The 17,827-nt window shown below is 43.7% G+C and overlaps 1 protein-coding gene across 8 annotated transcripts in view; it reads left to right on the top strand.

The window, feature by feature from the left end:
• mark4b (MAP/microtubule affinity-regulating kinase 4b) overlaps positions 1–17,827 on the top strand; it is a 55,452-nt gene that overhangs the window by 28,645 nt on the left and 8,980 nt on the right. For 5 of the 8 annotated variants that reach the window (XM_056440488.1, XM_056440485.1, XM_056440487.1 and 2 more), the window contains exons 4-16: positions 5,621–5,669; positions 5,757–5,822; positions 7,057–7,127; positions 7,571–7,627; positions 7,928–8,164; positions 8,435–8,554; positions 8,644–8,743; positions 9,190–9,299; positions 9,557–9,758; positions 9,866–10,092; positions 10,718–10,821; positions 14,026–14,301; positions 16,313–16,395. In XM_056440488.1, the coding sequence (XP_056296463.1) occupies positions 5,621–5,669; positions 5,757–5,822; positions 7,057–7,127; positions 7,571–7,627; positions 7,928–8,164; positions 8,435–8,554; positions 8,644–8,743; positions 9,190–9,299; positions 9,557–9,758; positions 9,866–10,092; positions 10,718–10,821; positions 14,026–14,301; positions 16,313–16,395 (1,702 nt within the window). The remainder of the gene's footprint in view (positions 1–5,620; positions 5,670–5,756; positions 5,823–7,056; positions 7,128–7,570; positions 7,628–7,927; positions 8,165–8,434; positions 8,555–8,643; positions 8,744–9,189; positions 9,300–9,556; positions 9,759–9,865; positions 10,093–10,717; positions 10,822–14,025; positions 14,302–16,312; positions 16,396–17,827) is intronic. The other 3 variants (XM_056440489.1, XM_056440492.1, XM_056440493.1) reach the window with 1 other exon arrangement.

Raw genomic sequence — 17,827 nt, 5'->3', positions numbered from 1 at the left:
ACGATCCCATTGTTGTTGCCGTATCCGTTAATGCTGCTGCTGTTGTTGTTGTTGTTGTTGTGCCTGGGTGCAAAAGGGAGTAATTGGATGAAGGAACAACAGAGCGCGTCTTCAAAGCAACACAAAATAGATTTGTAGAAGAACAGAAGCGCCGCCTTTGATCTTTCACTTGTCCAACATCTGTAAAACTATATTTAACTCTCCTCATTTAATCAAGCTAAGTCAGGCTTCGTACGATCTGAGTCAAACAGGCCTCCTCATCAAGGATTCAGCTCCTCTCAAGCGACAGGCCCCCGGATCTTCAATGGCCGCGGTGCATTACGGGGCCGGAGGAGGTGTCGTCGGGCAGGAGGTGTTCTTATCGCCGTTTTTATTGGGATGATGTTGAAGGGCAGCTCTCCCAGCAACAGGCAACAAAGGGAGAAGCGAGGTCAAAAGTCTATTCCGATGTTCCCCAGCGACCGTAAAAAAGGAGCAGGGGCACATCCCTGAGTGATGTTGCTTATTAGAGCCCCGGAGCATTCGGCTGGGCGGTTTAGTTCATCTGCTGTTCGGCTTTCACCCCGCCAGAGAGGCATCGCCATGTGTGGAAGTGGCTCATTGTTTTAATACACACTTTTGAAATGACTCCAGCAGAAGTGGATTATCTTATCCATTCCAATTACCAAATGTTTGTCAGGCTAGATTTGATGATCAGGTATTAAGAAGGTAAATAATGTGGGCTTATTATAATTCATTCTTTGTTGGGGATGAAACAAAAAAAGTGGGACATGCCATGAATCAAATAGGCCTTGTGCAAAAATTGTTGTAGACGGATTCATAGTTTCACTTTTTGTGTTATAGTTTGTATATCACGTATTGTTGGGATGGTTAACTACAACAACACTACTGCCACCCATTTCTTCAGAGTTTAAAATGATTTGTCTTCTGAAATTGTTCCATTCATGAAAATCAAATGCAAATGAAGGGTTTTTTGCAGATAACCAAAGATATTTGGAAAAGAAACGACGTGCGTGACGTTGTCTTTAATTTTAAAAAATCAACCGCAGTCTAAACCGACCAGTCTTGGTCGTCTCCATGTGATGTCGGTATATAGTTTCCTTGAGGCGTAGTTGTATTTTTAACTTATACATAAAGCCTCTGCAGCTCCCCCATAGCCCCTAAATCCACAAGTGATATTTTGGTCTTGAGGCTAATGTTTCATCCTACCACACGCAGCAGCTACAGCGCCACCGTTTGATCACACCACACAAAAGAAACGCCGGCAGGGGGCGACAAACAGAAGTCAGATTGTATCGAAGTCTACGAGAAAATTCTGTATTAATTATACCCTCAGTAAACATTGTAAACACGAGTTTATGTTCTCAATCTCTAGTTTCAAGTCTTCTTCAATACAGCATGATGTTCATTTAGTAAATGGTGGTCCATTTAGAGCAATACAGACCATAAAGCAGCCATGTGTTTTTCGGCGGGGCTAGCTTGTGATTGACAGGTCGCCACCAGAGCCATATGCGGCGTCTCCCCCCCGCTGGCCAATTATGTTCACGTCCGTTCACTTGTTGCAGAAAACCAATATGGCAGCTGCCAAAATCCAAATGACCACCGTCCAAAACGCCAAACTCAAAGCTTTAAAACCGCAGTCTGCAAAACAATGACATCACGACAACTGCGTCACTTCCTGTTTACAGTCTATGGCGTATTTTACCAATGCTCAATTTTTACTTTGGGTAGGACTACCGCAGTCAGACGATATCGTACTTCTAGCTTTGCACTAAGTAGTTGCCGTACACTAACTGAAGTGGCGTAAAGTGTTTCATTTCAATCTGTTATTCACAGTAGATAGTACTCTGTCATGGGAGGAGAGAGAGAGCGAGAGAGAGTCACATTCTGTCGTTCTTTGTCTTTCACTCACCCCCATCACACACAGTATTTTTCAGAACATATCCGTGTCTCATGATTGGTTGCGGCTGATAAGAGGAAGTGTGTTTCACACACGGAGGAGAGCGCTGCAGCGTTTAGAGATGTGATGGGCCGGCTGTTTAAATGTTTCAGTCGGCAAGCAATAGCAATTTGTCATTTCAACATGGCTGTTTTGTTTATGCTCTCTCTTATCTCTCTGTCTGTGTGTCTCTCTCTCTCTCTCTCTCTCGTTCTCTCCTCTTGAAGATGAAATATGGATACAGAGTCTGGATTGAAAGGTCAAAGTTTCAACAGACTGGCAGACCAGACACATGAATCAAACCCATGCGGCAGAACTCAGATTGAGAGAGAAAAGGAGAGAAAGAACTCAACAGTCGGTCATTAAGTTGCTTTCGTGGTAGAAAAGCAGTGAGAGCACCGACTTGGCAGTTGATGAATAATTCCGGGCAAGGAGAGATGGGGATGTAAATGCTCAGAGGTTGATTAATTCTGCTTGGAATGAAGGAAGAAGAAGAAAAATAGAAGAGAAGTGAAGGATGTTGTTAATAATACATCTAATAATGCACACATGTGTGTATTGGTGTTAATATTTTGTCCAGAGGAGTTAAAAAAGCACATACGATTTTCAAACACACACTTTAATTAAAGGTCAAACTCACAAGCTTTTCATGCGGAGGTCAACTGAAGCAATAAACTACTCAACGCGTGCTGAAATCGTCCCTTTTTTAAAGATACTCATAATTCACTAAAACCCCCAAATCAACACATGCCGTGTGTCAGGAGGTCGGCATCCCATGACTCCCCACCATCCGCCGGGAAGTCACGGCGATCAGGGCCCAAGGATTAATTCCTGGGTTGGCATGGCAACTGTGACGCGGGGGGTCCATCGCCATGGGAGACAACCAGGAGAGGCGAGGTGAACATAATAAGGCCAGAGGGCCCAGTTGTTCAGCTGGATAAGCGATCAGCTGCTGCACTCAGACGTAATGGGGGGGAATTTGACATTTCTGAATGTTTTTATCCCGTGAAATGTCCGTAAAAGTGGGATACACGTTAATACAACATGGTGGCTGTATGAGCTCAGGATGGATCGGGCTGTTCAATCAATACCTGTGACTCAACACCAGCTGCTGAGGTTTCTAATCCTTAAAGGTCCAACATGCTGCGTTATACTAGATCCAAAATGTTCCCAGCTATTCTACAATGTCGAGAAATCTAATTTTAATTCGGACACTGGTCCGTTTCATTGGTCTTCATGTTCTGTTTGTTGTCTGGTTACAATCAATAGGTTCGTTTTTTGCGGAGAGGGGACCTCTGGTTAATTCTGCTCCTGGTAAAACCTCCTGACAGATGAACAGTAAACGAGGATCTTGCGATGGCGGTGGAGACATCGGCTCCCGTAAACCCACAATACTTCACAACACAGCCAAGCTGTTTAGAACGAGAGGCTCAGAGCGGCGGGAAAATAACATTATTCGTTTGTAGTCTCTTTTTCAGCCATACTCCGCTCCGGAAACAATCACCAGTTGGTCACAGATTCAATTACTGATAGTGGGCCGAGAAAAAGAGGGAAAATGTGGGAGGGGAAGAGGTGAAAGAGAGAGAGGGTGAGGCGATGCTGAGCCCATTATTCTTCTTAAAGCTCAGATGAACAGCTGATGCACATAATTCAATTACACACACTCCCAGTGGACCCGTGTGTGTGTTTATGATGCTGCAGCGTCCCATTTTAGGAGCATCAAGGAGAACAACTGGCAGACGAGTAGAAGCCGACGTTTCCAACGCGTCACCCAGACGGTGAACGTTCCCCGTATGTTCTCAATGCTCCTCCAACAAAAACATAGTCCGGGTTGTACGGTAGTTACACACACAGTGCGTGTGTGTGTGCGTGTGTGTTTCCCCCTCGGGTGCATTGAATAGCAGGACAGATGCCGCAAGAGAGAAAACTGTGATTATTTTTTTGCAAAAGAAGATTCATACGAGTGAAGCAGAAAGGCATTTTCTCTTGGGAGGATCTTTTCTCACACTCGTCCACGACAGTTCGTTCTGTATGTGAAGCAGGAAGATGTACATGCACACGGACGTCCACACTGTAAGACACTCTGCTGTGGATCTACTTCAGGGTCGGATTTGAGTTTGCCAATGCGTCTTTTGTTTAAAATCAGACATCCCCGACACATTAGTAGTCTGCCCTCCTGCACAAGTAGGATGAAGAAAGGTTTCATGTCATATTATCTTAGTTAAATGTGTGGCGCTGTAGTCTGCACAGTTTCGACATGTAAATCTCAGCAGACGGAGGAAACCTGGTTCATCGCTCCACACATGGGGGCTGTGATATCTGGCTGCTTTCGAGCTCCTCCTATCTGAGGCCCGGTGCAACGAGGAACACAGTGAGAAGGGAAACGCACCGAAAGCCCATTTAATCAAATTCGGCTGACGATGGATCAGTCCCTCATGCAACCCCTACTTCAATAGCACCCGCACTATCCCTTTAAGGTCATAGAACAAATAACTTTAATTCATTGTATTATCTCATAAGCACCATGCATGTAAGATTCTACTGTTGTATAGAAATAAGAAAATGTAGTCATAAGAACATGTAAGATGGGGGATTGTATCTGTTTTTATCTTATAATACCGGTGATGGAGAGGGGGGAAGGGGGAAGTGTGTCTCCCAGGGCAGCTGAGGGTCAGCTCCAAAAATGAAGGCATCAGTGCATTCCTGCTTTTGTGTTTGTTCCCGTCTCTTGTTTGTCTCTGTCCTTTTTTCTTTGCTTTCACAGTTTTTTTTCCCCACTCTCGTGTAATTTATTCTTAGATAAATTAAAACAAGGCCGTTGTTCAGAGCAATACATGATTCCAACACTACTAGTACAAAACCAGATGCACAATGAGGCCCGATATCACAAATTTGTAATTTGTGATATCGGGCTATATAAAATAAACTGAATTGAATTGAACATTATATTTATTTCCATTTATTTAACCAGAAAATGCCTCATCAGCATAGAACACATCCGTATTTAATATTGTCTTCTGGTCCTTTTATGCTCTCTATGCACCCTTGTCTCATGCGTATCGTTCATTTGCCTCATTTTTTGTAGTGTAGTGGATGAGCACGCCCAGGGGAGGAGGTCCCGCTGTCAGCCGAGCACCCGTGAGACACTCCCTTGGGTGGCCCGGTGTCTGGAGGTGGCCGACAGATGGGGGGGGGGGTCTTTTGACCAGCTGTGTATTGTATGGATTAGCTGAATACAAATAAATGTGTTGAATGAAAATTATCATTTCACTTCTGTATTGTTCAAAGTTTCTCCATATGTTATGTATATTGTATAATGTGTGATTCACTGCTGAAAAGAAGACCGTGTAATGGAAATAGAATTGTTTTGATTATTACATTTTGTTCTAGTAAAATATTGAACACAAATGCAACTTTTAACAAGCATGTATCAAAGCATTGATTTAGAGATAAAGCTGGTATAATTATTGAAGTCATATTGTTTGTGTTAGTTAAAATGGCCTGAAGGTAGCTTCAACTTTTCAATGCAAGCCATATCCTTAATATATTTATTGTACTTCTCTGAATATTTTATCTGTGAAACATTCTCGAAATACCTTTGTGTAATCCTTTAATTGAGTCTTGACAAGAATGATGAACACTAACAATTCATGTAATCCCCTTTTCACAATTTTTTCCCAGCTGTTTCGAGAGGTACGCATCATGAAAACTCTCCACCATCCCAACATAGGTGAGTTACCCGCTGTATAATTATCGTGTGTGTCTCTGCTGGCCTTTGTGTTAACGCCTCTCCTTCCTCTCTGTGTGTGTGTTACAGTGCAGTTGTTTGAGGTGATTGAGACTGAGAAGACCCTTTACCTGATCATGGAGTACGCCAGTGGAGGTGAGTGACGTCCACACGACATCCGCACAATTAGATTTAGCACTGTGACCGGTTGATGCAGCGCCACCGCTGAACTCGTAGATTGTTCAAAAGATCGGGTCCAATCCCTTTTTGGGCCCCATTGAAAATAAACTCCTTTATTGTGCTCATCATTGTGCTCTTTTACATTCCTCGGATGTTTCCCATGCACTCTCGTCTAGTTTTTTGCGGCTACTCTGTTTTTCTTTCTTCTCACCTCCTCATCCCTTAATCTCTTACCGCTGCTCTCTCTGTACGCCGTGTGATCTCTTGCTTCCATTACCGAATAAGGAGGCAGCAGCAGCAGCTCACCAGCCGACATGCTGCTGCATTGAACTTAACCCCGGCCCGTGATACCGCTGAGGGTCAAATGTTTGGCTGGAGTGCAGACGCACACAACAAATGGTTCTTTCTATATTCCATTAAAATTAACAGCAGTTTTCAGCTGTTGGCTGTTTTTTATTCAAAAGCTGAAAAACAATGTCAACAAAACAGGAGGATTATTGGAAGGCACAGATGGCTTTTTTTCCTCCTTCCCACACTTAAATGTATAAACACACACACACGCACACACACACACCGATGTATTTTTAGTGTGGACAATCAGGTTCTATCAGGCTTCAACCCGTTATCGCATCGCAACATTTGTTCTTGTGATGCTTGGAAACTTATTTGTGCAAGTGTGACACAGACCCGACTGTTGGAGATTGTATAACGGCCGAACCCGTGTGAAGACATTCTGAGGGTTTCTGAATGTGTGTGAATCTCCAGCAAGTGTTCGAATTCGCTGGGAGGTGGGCACTGAGTGTCGACGTAGGCAGAAGAAATTGGCTCCCAAACAGTTTTTATAAATATACACACACTCACTGTTGTTGACAGTTTATAGTCATTTACAAAGGTTGGTGGAATATGTGGCTATTAAAGGCGGATGTGGTAATCTTGAGAAACAAGCAAGAGGACATGATCTATTCTGGTGTTACAAATCCGTTCTAATGAAAGTAGCTAGCAGCACTAGCCCCAAATCATCATTACATCCGAACGGAATGAAATGATTGGCGGGCTAGTTTCAGTCCATGTAACAGCCACAAGATACCAGTGGATCCATTTATTGCCGTCGGGAATGTTTTTAAAGAAAATTAGCAAATTTGCCTTTAAACAACTTCCATGTCAGCCTGAATTAAAGCCATACTGTCTCCCCCCCCCCCCTCTTTTCCAGGCGAAGTGTTCGACTACCTCGTGGCTCACGGCAGAATGAAGGAGAAAGAGGCCAGAGCCAAGTTCAGACAGGTCAGTTAAACCTCACATCTCCCCTGTTTTTGTCGCTATGACATGTCCTCAGTCAAATGTTGACATCTGGCAGCCAGCTGTTCCTTGTGGTTTAAAATTGAGCATAAACTAAATATTAATTAAGAGAGGAACAGGACATCTGATGCTTACCAAACACAACAGGAGCTAAAATCGGAGCTCCTTGAGCTCTGATGTGACTCATCGTTTATACTTTGCTTGTCACTGGGCAGACGCAGACAGAAATGGAGTGAATTTGTCCGCTGTGATTCAGAAGCACATAAAACAAACGGGAGGCGTGATCGCACAGCAGGAAATCCAGTCATCTGCGTCATTTATGCTGCTTTGAAGGCAGGCGTTGGGATTGTGTGAACAGGGCTCCCAGTTTATCTTTCGTGTACATGCTAATTATGTTCTGTCTTTGGTATCGTTTCCTCTCTCCTCAGATTGTCTCGGCGGTGCACTACTGTCATCTGAAGAACATTGTTCACAGAGACTTGAAGGTGATTACACACTGTCATCAGATGAAGAATGAAATGGGAACCTTCTTCAGATGGCCAAACATCTGTGAAAGTCAATCTGTCTAAATCATTGACACATATTAAACAAACTATGTATTGCTTTTTCCCATATAATGATGAATGAGGTCATACAATAAATAAGTAAAATTATCAAACTACAACTATCCTTGCCAGCCACCAAAGTGTATTATCCACTACTCTAAAAAGCATCATTTCCAGTGTGTCAACACCCAGCTGATCGTAGTTCTGCTGATGTTTCACGGTCCATGCTGTTTCACGCAGGCGGAGAACTTGCTACTAGACGCCGACGCCAACATCAAAATAGCCGACTTTGGCTTCAGTAACGAGTTCACTGAGGGCAGTAAACTGGACACGTTCTGCGGCTCGCCGCCCTACGCGGCCCCAGAGCTCTTCCAGGGGAAGAAGTACGACGGTCCGGAGGTGGACATCTGGAGCCTGGGCGTCATCTTGTACACACTGGTCAGCGGGTCCTTGCCCTTTGATGGACAGAACCTCAAGGTGGGTGCATACAGTCTGGCCATGTGTACCTCTCTGGAAGTGACACAATAACTATAGCTTTGTCTAGTCTCTTGTTGTTTTCCTCTGCAAATTATTGAAATGATTTAAAATAATAAAAATGATGAAATTGTTTGAAAGTCACATTGTACTTCACAGAGAAACAGCGGGATGTCAAAATTGAAATTAATAGTATTTAAATATTGTAAACATTTTTCATTCAGTCGGTTTCACTGTCGCATAAGGTCACTGTGTTGACTGTGTGTTATTCAGGAGCTGCGTGAGCGTGTTTTGAGGGGGAAATACCGCGTGCCCTTCTACATGTCCACCGACTGCGAGGGAATCCTGCGCCGCTTCCTGGTCCTCAACCCTGCCAAGCGGTCCTCGCTGGAGGTGAGGCGGAAACGCCGCAGCGCGTACAACCCTGCATGAATTGACCACATTAGCGTGTAAATATTGAGCTCTCCTTCCCCTCTCATCAGCAAATAATGAATGATAAGTGGATCAATATCGGCTATGACGGCGAGGATCTGAAGCCCCACATGGAGCCTGTCGAGGACTTAAACAACACCAGCCACATCGGTGAGAAATACAGACATTTTACTGTTCATTTATTCAACCTAATCATTGATGTCCCATTGATAAACTGTTGTGTTAAGCAGAAATATTTAGTGAGTGTAAGATGGGAACCTCTGGATGAAGCCTCCATTTATCAAGCCACTGACTAGAGTTGTGGCTTCAAAGTCCTGGGTGACTTTGAAAGTTTATGGCTGAGATCCAGCATATTGCACCCAAAAAAAAGAGCTTAATTTGCATGAACGTCATCATTTTTTTCATGAACGTCATCATTTAGTGACCATTAAAGCTGACCTGCATGCTGCTGCTGTGTTTAGGTCAGGTCCTGCATATGGATCGAGTATGGAAGGGTCACACCAAGCAGAGAGCACCTTTCATTATTGTGCACGAGTTCCCCGTGATTCCCAGTGCAGCGTGTCAGAGTTTTATTATTTTATTTGTCTCGTTTCCAGATGTGATGGTTGGGATGGGATTCACCAGAGATGAGATCAGAGACTCGCTGTCTGGCCAGAAGTATAACGAGGTCACCGCCACATACCTGCTGCTGGGACGCAAGAACGAGGTGAGCGCATTGGCTTACGGCTTTATTGGACAGTATACTCTATCTTTTGCCAGACGAGATTATATAAAGAAAGTTGGCAAAAGACCAAGACATGTCACAGAATGGGAGCAGATTTAGGATCATTATGAGTTCGTAATGCTCATTTTTGGAATGAAATGTCCGCCTCTGAACATGGTTGTTGCTTGTAGTGAAGCTCTAAACAACCGAATCAATGCCCGACTCGAGTCCTATTGAACGCATGAATATTTCCTTCTCAGACGGAACGCAGCGAGTCTCGATCAGGCAGCAGTCTGAGTCTAGCTCGCGTCCGAGCCAGCACCACCACTAACGGAACCAGCAAACACACCGCTCCCATCTCCTCCTCTTCCTCCTCATCTGCCACGCCTTCTTCCTCCACTGGCCACAAGGCACAGCGCAGCACCTCCACCTACCACCGCCAGAGGCGACACTCCGACTTCTGTAAGCCAGATCATTGACGTAGTGATTAGTAAGAGTCGTTTTGTTGTTCTTCTAAAATGAGTGACAGAAATCGGCCTTACAGAGATCTCTTGTTTCCCATCTTTCAGGCGGTCCGGCTGTTCCAGGGTCCACGCAACCCAAGCGGAGCCCCAGTCGCATAGGCGTAGGCGATGGGGCGGGGCTTAAGGAGGAGAGGCTGCCGAGCCGCAAGCCGAGCACCAGCATCGTTGGCTCACGTAGCATCCCGACCCCCTCTAGTCCCATGGTTAGCTCCGCCCACAACCCAAACAAGGCAGAGATACCCGACCGGCGCAAGGAAGCCACCGCGACCACGGTAAGGCCGAAAGGTTATTTTGCGTGGTGTGAATAAACCGTCCCGATTCTTGAGAGCGGTCACCTTGAACTCCTCATCAATAGCACAAGTGCAGATGGCAGCATCCTCAATCTTCCCTAATCCCATTATCTCAGATTACACTACACTGACAGAGACTGCAAACATTAACGTCCTCCGCAGATTAGAGAGGAGTTGAATAGTGAAGCACTTCACATGCATAGATGAATAACACACTGTAGTTTTGCCCAGCGGGAGATGATATAGAGATTATTATTGCTCCATTAGATTAGCATGAGCGAGCGGGAGTTTAGGGAATGTAAAGAGATGATTAACTCCTGAGATTAACTCTTTAATGTTTTAATGGTCAATCAGCCCAAACTCGTTCCAGTCTGAGGTCAAACAATCAAGCCGGGGAAGGCTTTTATGTTTCTTTTAACCTGCTTGTAGCACCCAGACAGGCAGGTTTTACCCAAATTGGGCTTTTCAGTGAAGGCTTGACACACATCTTTCACTCCTGAAGCCCTCCTTTCATTGCATCGTGTTGAAAAACATTTCATCATTAAAAGGACATCATTCATTTTAGTAAATGCAAGTGATTTCTTTGGATTTTTGATTATTTCTGCAGAATAACATCCCCGCCAGTGCCATGACTCGAAGGAACACGTACGTGTGCACGGACCGGTCCAGCACCGACAGGCAGTCAATGCTGCAAAATGGCAAGGAGAACAGGTGAGAGGAGCATCGCCACCGTACCGCGAAAGACGAGAAAAGTGTTGGGGAACGTCGTTCTGTGGGCTCTTCATCTTCTTTCTTTAAAAAGAAAAAATATTTCCTCAAATGCACCAAAGCCAATGACCATGGAGCTCATATGTGTGAACAAATAGGAAGCAATCCTGAAGGCTTTTCCGCATCAGTTTTTACTTTAAATATCACCTCCTTTTTTTCACCATCTTAACTCCCTGAATGACTCCAAAGGGGTAATCACAACCCCTACAAGGTCTAGGATTTAAGTTTAGGTTGGGGAAAAGGTTTTCAAGAAGAAAAAAAAAATTCTTCAAGAGATTTGGTTCTTGCCTAACATGGGAAATGTTTTCATATTCATCGTGAATACAATGGGTTTTGTAAAAGAATGGTCCCACTGGTAAAGCTCATTCTGCACAGAGCTTAGAGGGTGTTTGTCTCTCACACACTCACACACACTCTCTTCAAGAGGAGATAAAGAGCTTAAGTTGTGTATGAGTGGGTTCGTCCGTGCGTATGTTTATGTTTATGTGCCCATTATGAGCTGTCCGTGGTTGTGACAGATGGTTGTCGGTGTCAGCATGGCAGCCACCATCTCCTCTCACTCTCTCTCTCCCCTTTCCCCCCGATGATCACCGTCTCATTTTCATTCTGGCTGACCTGTTCTTCCGCCCCTCTGTCGCTCTGTAATGTTGCCTCTCAGAGGAAGAGCCAGGAGGTCGCTGCCTGCCATTTGACCTCCAGTAAAGAGTTGTTGAATCTAAAGAATCCATGGAAAAACCTGAACGTACAAATAAGTAAAAAAAGGCTTATGGTTAGACAACAACTTTATGTTGAAGCTGCTCAAGGAGACATCGAGCATTGTTGGCTGCAAACATTGTCAAGAAAGGGGAAAAAACAAGTCAGCTTGGGTTTTGCCTCCTTTGGTTAGACTCGACGACACACGCCAAGCTTTTACATTCAGGCATTACGAGTCTCCTGGAGGGAGTGTGACAGGTGAACAAGTGGGAGGGGAGGGAGGGTGAGGAAGAGGGAAAGAGAGGAAGGGGGGGTGAACTAGATGAAGTGAGAGGGGTGGGAAAGAGGAGGGGAGCAGGTTGATGGCACAAACATGTGCATGGATACACACTAACATGTGCATGGACACACACACACACACACAGTCACATTTCGTTCTTCAAAATCGACTTAATAACTTTGTAAACTATTGTGGCTAAGGTGCACAGGAGAGACACAAAACGCTGACTATGTAGAATCTACATAGTCAGCGTTTTAGATGGATCTACATTGTAGATGGATAGATAGAACACTTTATTAATCCCCAGTAGAGAAACTCATTTGCCACCAACAAGTCATACAAACAAAAAATAGACACAACAGACAAGAAGCACACCACAAGGAACAAACAAAACCAGAAGATACCCCATAAAACGTGACCATCAGAAAGGTGCAAAATCAACAAAAAAAACTCACGGTGCTCATTAAAAAACCGAACTGCTGCTGGAACGAAAAACCTTCTCAGTCGTTCAGTGGTGCATGCGTGTCTTCATATTTAATCATATTTAGTTGATATAAAACACACATGTCCGTTCATGACACACACATTGTTGCGAATACACACATTGTACACAGACACTAATCTATGATGACTCCGGATGAGAAGTGACCTCATGCCAAGGCAGACAGTACTGCAGACAAAGGAAATAGACTTTTACGAAACAAAACGGAAGTGTACATAATTTATATCATATTTAAAATTCACTACATGTTTATTTGTGTGGGGAGAAGTATGTAATGTAGCAGGAGATCCCATATTGGCTTTTCAAAATTAGTAAAAAGCAAACACACTCGACAGTAGAAGCGTACGGGACTACATACGGAGAAAAGGCCATAAAACAAGTATCACCAGATCATTCACGACTGCATTCGTGAACATTACTTCAAAAAAAACACGAGTTAAAAAAATGATACCATTCAGGATCCTTTTGTCGTTTTGTTCCGGAGGTAAAGAGTTTCACATGTGGGTCGACTAGAACACAAAAGTCTGTGAGGACTTCTTAACATTCCCACTGAATGCTCTCTGTGTCAATGAGCTACGGAGGAGCCTGGTGCCGTCGATATTTATAGATGCAAATTTAATATGGTGATAAAGTTGCTGGAGTGTACGTCATCGTGAGGCGCTCGGCTGTTTGAGTTGCTGCGTGTGGCCGAGACGTTGCACGGTAACTTAGATGTGGAAATATCATTGAGTGCATGAAATGGTTTGCAGCCTCTAATAAGTCTAATGCTCCCGTGTGCGTGTGTGCGTGTGTGCGTGTGTGCGTGTGTGTGTGTGTGTGTGTGTGTGTGTGTGTGTGTGTGTGTGTGTGTGTGTGTGTGTGTGTGTGTGTGTGTGTGTGTGTGTGTGTGTGTGTGTGTGTGTGTGTGTGTGTGTGTGTGTGTGTGTGTGTGTGTGTGTGTGTGTGTGTGTGTGTGTGTGTGTGTGTGTGTGTGTGTGTGTGTAATTTTACGTTTCCTATCTGTGGGTGCTCGTTAAAGGGTTTTAAATTACCCCAGATTAATATTACACGTATTACGGATGTTAAATCCACGTGTGGTTTGTTTGTAGGATTATACTCAGTTCTTCACGCTGTGTGTGTGGTCGGCAAAAAAAACAACAACGCAAAAGCCATATAGCCTTTTTTTTTGTACACTGATCCTTTTTTCCATAATTTCAGGATTTATTGAAGAAGTACGAGAATATCTTTAAATTGGGTGTTATTTGGGTTGTTTGTTGTCAGTAAACTTTACTTGACTTGGTCTGCTGTGAACATTTGCAAACAAGCATACCATAAAAATGCCTTTTTAAAGAATAAGACGTGTAATATTCTGTACGTTGTGAATACGGATGCATATGTTACTATGGTGATTCTGGCCCAAGACATCCGTGGTGTGATGAGCTGATGAAACCACATACAAAGGGATGTGATGTGATTCTTATAAATAAATAAACAAAGATGTGGCGATTTTGTTCTCCTCCTGAATTCAAAACAATGTTCAAGGAGTATTCCATGCCTCCCCCAGCTTTGACATTTATTCTGAATTGTTTTGACTTACAATATTAATTGTTTTGGCTCTAATAAACGTCGTAGATTCCAGCACTTGAAATGATCTTGATAACCATTCTTGTCCTCCCTCCTGCTCTCCTTCCAGTTCCATATCCCACCGCCTGCCCCCCGCCTCCCCCTCCACCCAAAGCATCGGCGGTGCCTCCGGGGCCTCCTCGTCCTCTACGCCCTCCTCCCGCCTCTCCAGGGTCTCCACAGTGAGGAGCACTTTCCACGGCGGGCAGATCCGAGACCGCCGCCCCCCCTCCCATGCTCCCTCGGCATCCCCAACGCTGTCTCACGACGCCACCCCGCTGCCGCACGCCAGGACCCGGACCACGACCAACCTGCTCAGCAAGCTCACCTCCAAGTTGACCCGCAGGTAAGGGGAGAAGCTGAGAGAAGGTGGAGGAGAGAGTAGCGAGGACAGGAGGAGATGGAACGAAATGAACCTTTTAACTGCGAGTTTTGTTCTTCTTCTTGTTCTTTCATAACTGTATTTTCAAGTCTTGTATGTGTTTGAAGGTTGCTGCGAACAATCCAACGATGATAGCAGGGGGCCTGTGAAAGCTGGTGACCGGACAGTGTAGCTCCTCTTGCTGTAAACATGTACATGAAGATCATTGAGCTGACGTTGCTGCTTGTTACCTTCTCTTCCTCAACCAGTACTCACCGACCAGCCTTTCTTCACTGATGAACCTCGACAGTCCTCAGACCTGGGTCCAATAGTGCTCCATCAGGATTCCCTCTCTCTCCTTTACTTGCTTGCCACCTGCTCCCTACAACGTTTGCTTTTGAAAGACTCGTCCCACAGGAAACGACAAATGCTGCCCTTATGAAATAGTAAATAAGTTATATGACGGGAAACCAAATAAAGCCGTAAAAAACATCTGGATGAAATAATAAATAATAGCAGGTGCAACCAACCAACATTGGATAGAGCCACACATTATTTCTCTACATGTTATTTCTTCTATACTTAATATCATATGATGACCTTATTTGTCATGAATTCTTAAAAAAATGACTTGCAGGGGAGCTCTATCCATTTATTTTAAATAGCACTTCTGTAATTCCATCCGGTCACTGCATCCCATAATAATTGGTGTAGTATATTCTCGATCCTGGTCGTGATACCAAATATGTAGTATCTTCTTGTCGACCGTGGAAGATTGAAGAAATGATGAAGAAGAAGGAAAGTTCGAGCGACTCAGCACTTGATAGGAATACAAAGTTTATTCTACCAGTTACAGGTCAACAACAGACGCCTAGAACGACTGGAGACTTTCAGGAGCCAGATTGCGAAAGTCCGAAGATATGACATTCTGCTACAAGTTATATAGGGAGAAGGAAGGGCCGTTTAAGGTCACAATCTATAGGCCGGCCACGTCAGTTGGGGCTAAAAGTGTCCTTCTGACCCCCACCCTACATGGTCATCTTCTGCACCAAGGCCTTCACCCCAGTGGGCTTCTATTCTCAGATCTTCCCCCAACCTACAGCATTGATACTTGATACTGTTGTACACCACAAATTCCCCACATTGGTTTTAAGCGAACCACTCTGAAGTGCTTCAGTTACTACCAGTCACTATCAACTCTAAAGGCAGAGTGTGCTTTAGGCCTACCTTGTGTCTGACGGGTCCAGAGCCATACACGTCGTCTCTACGTCACTCCTCCGCTCCAAATATGTAAACTTCTGTTCATTGTTTTCAAAGAAATCGAAGATGTAAACATTCAATATGCCGAACTCGAGGCTTCAAAACAATAGTCACACAAACCAATGGGTGATGTCATGACAACTACGTCACCTTTTTATATAAAGTATGTGTTTTTCGTCCTATTCTTGATACTAGATCTTTTTGTGAATTAGCCCCCGAGTTAGCTGGCAACAATTTTACTTTAACTAGAAAGCCCCCGGTTTACTGGATGGCAATGGATACAAAATGTCATCCCATAGAAGGGGCAGCAGTAATATGCCCTCCGTATAAACCTGTCACATGTTTGCAGTTGTACTTTAGGTTCAATTACAGTTAAAAATAGTTCCAATCCTGCACTTTTCAGCCGAGGCCATCAACCGTTTTCCTGATTCAGTTAACTCCACCCAAGTGGTTCTCCAAACCGTAGCCTATTGGACCCAGGTCTGCTGCTCGGGTGTCCCGGTCAGTTCTGCTGCTTACTGTTGCTTTATCTGTTGGTTTGTTTGTTGATTCTTTAACAACCTTTTGCTTTCCCTTGCCAGTCACCTGCCAGTCTTCTATCCTTCTTTTTCCTGAACAGCAGTACATACAGTTTGATTTGTACTTCTCTGCCTCTTCTACCTGTGCTTCTCACGGTCTTTCGTTTCTATATTCCCTCGGCCTCTTTTCATTTCCTTCTCTTCTTCCTCTCTCCTAGGGTCTCTCTTGACCCTTCTAAACGTCAGAGCTCAAACAAGTCCATGTCGGGCTGCACCCTCCCACAGGGGACAAAAACAGTTAGTAAGTCTTTCTTTCCCATGTTTTCTTGCTGCTTCTGTCTGTCTGACCGTCTGCCTGCCTGCTTCTTGCCAGAACCCTGTCACTCCCTCTTCCCGTCGTTCGCTGTCTGTTGCCTTTTGGAGTTTAGTTGTGCAAACATTTATCTGAGGAAAAGCTTCTCTACAGACAGGCGTTGTAATCAGCGGGTGAGTTAAATTCAAACTGCGAGGCTCTAAAGAAGTCCATCTGTACTGATGTGAACTTGGAAACCTCTTTTTCTTTTTATACAGACCGAGGAAAGTAAATGTTCTTCCTTGTTTGTTTACATTTTCCACATAAAGTTATCAGTAGTAAAGCTTAAAGAGCTACATTTGCTTGATTTAGAAGTTGCTGGTGGAAATACAATGTTCTATCATAGTAGATGTCATTTAATATTACAGTATTGATATATATATATATATATTATGTATTTTCTGGAAATTAAGTTGTTTATGGTATAAATAACCTCAAATCGGTGGCTAATTTAGTCAAAGAAATAAATTACTTGAGAAATCGAGCACGTTATTTGAAGCTCACAAAATAGTCTTCAAAGGTCTTTAATTCAGTCAGAAAAGGCAAGAGAACAGGGAAGTGTTTTTTCTATGGGCGACTCTTTGGCTGCCAGTTAATAAACATCTAAAAGACATTTGGGGCTTCGGTGGCGTTCACACCAAATCGTCCGATTCTGCAAAACAATCCTCTCATTCACTTTAACGTCGGCGGAAAAATAACGGAATCGACTTTTGGAGAAACTCAACCCGACGTCCAGCGAGCGGCATTTAAATCACGCGGGTCACTAAGTATGTGCTGCAATGCCTAATTTGGTGTGAATGCAGCCCAGACCTCCCGTGGCAGTTTATTCGTCTCATCTTGATTATTTTTCATGAACCCGGTAAAAAGAATAATTCACATTATGAATCAATTTAATTTTCAAAGTGAAACAAAAAATGGTCGGCTACACATTGCACAAACAGAAAAGTGGAGTGAGTGTGCAGGAGGCTGTTCCTGTTCAGACCTGTAGCCCTCACTGTCACAGCCAGTCTTGTCCTTATTTAGAAAATATTTTTATTGATCCATCCATCAATTTGCTGCCTCTTATCTGGGTCCAGGTCGAATTAATTTATTGAATTATATTCCTTTGGAAATATTTTTTATATATTGCTGCGAAGTACCCCAACAAAGTGTTGTATTAATAAAGAATTCCATCAAATCTCTTCTCCATCTTTGTCCAGGAATGTCTTGAAATGGGTATTCTGTTGTATTTTTTACAAATTAATTGAAAAAAAATAGATAAATCATTTTAATTAAATTTAAACGTGGTCGACCCTGTAGAAACGCTTTTAAAGTTCTTCATCACATTCATGCAACAAAAGATTGTAATCGAATTACAATTTGTTAAAAATTAGTCTCAATC

The sequence above is a fragment of the Pseudoliparis swirei genome, chromosome 20 (genome assembly GCF_029220125.1).
Source record: "Pseudoliparis swirei isolate HS2019 ecotype Mariana Trench chromosome 20, NWPU_hadal_v1, whole genome shotgun sequence".
NCBI lineage: Eukaryota > Metazoa > Chordata > Actinopteri > Perciformes > Liparidae > Pseudoliparis > Pseudoliparis swirei.
This window is presented reverse-complemented; position numbering and strand designations above follow the sequence as displayed.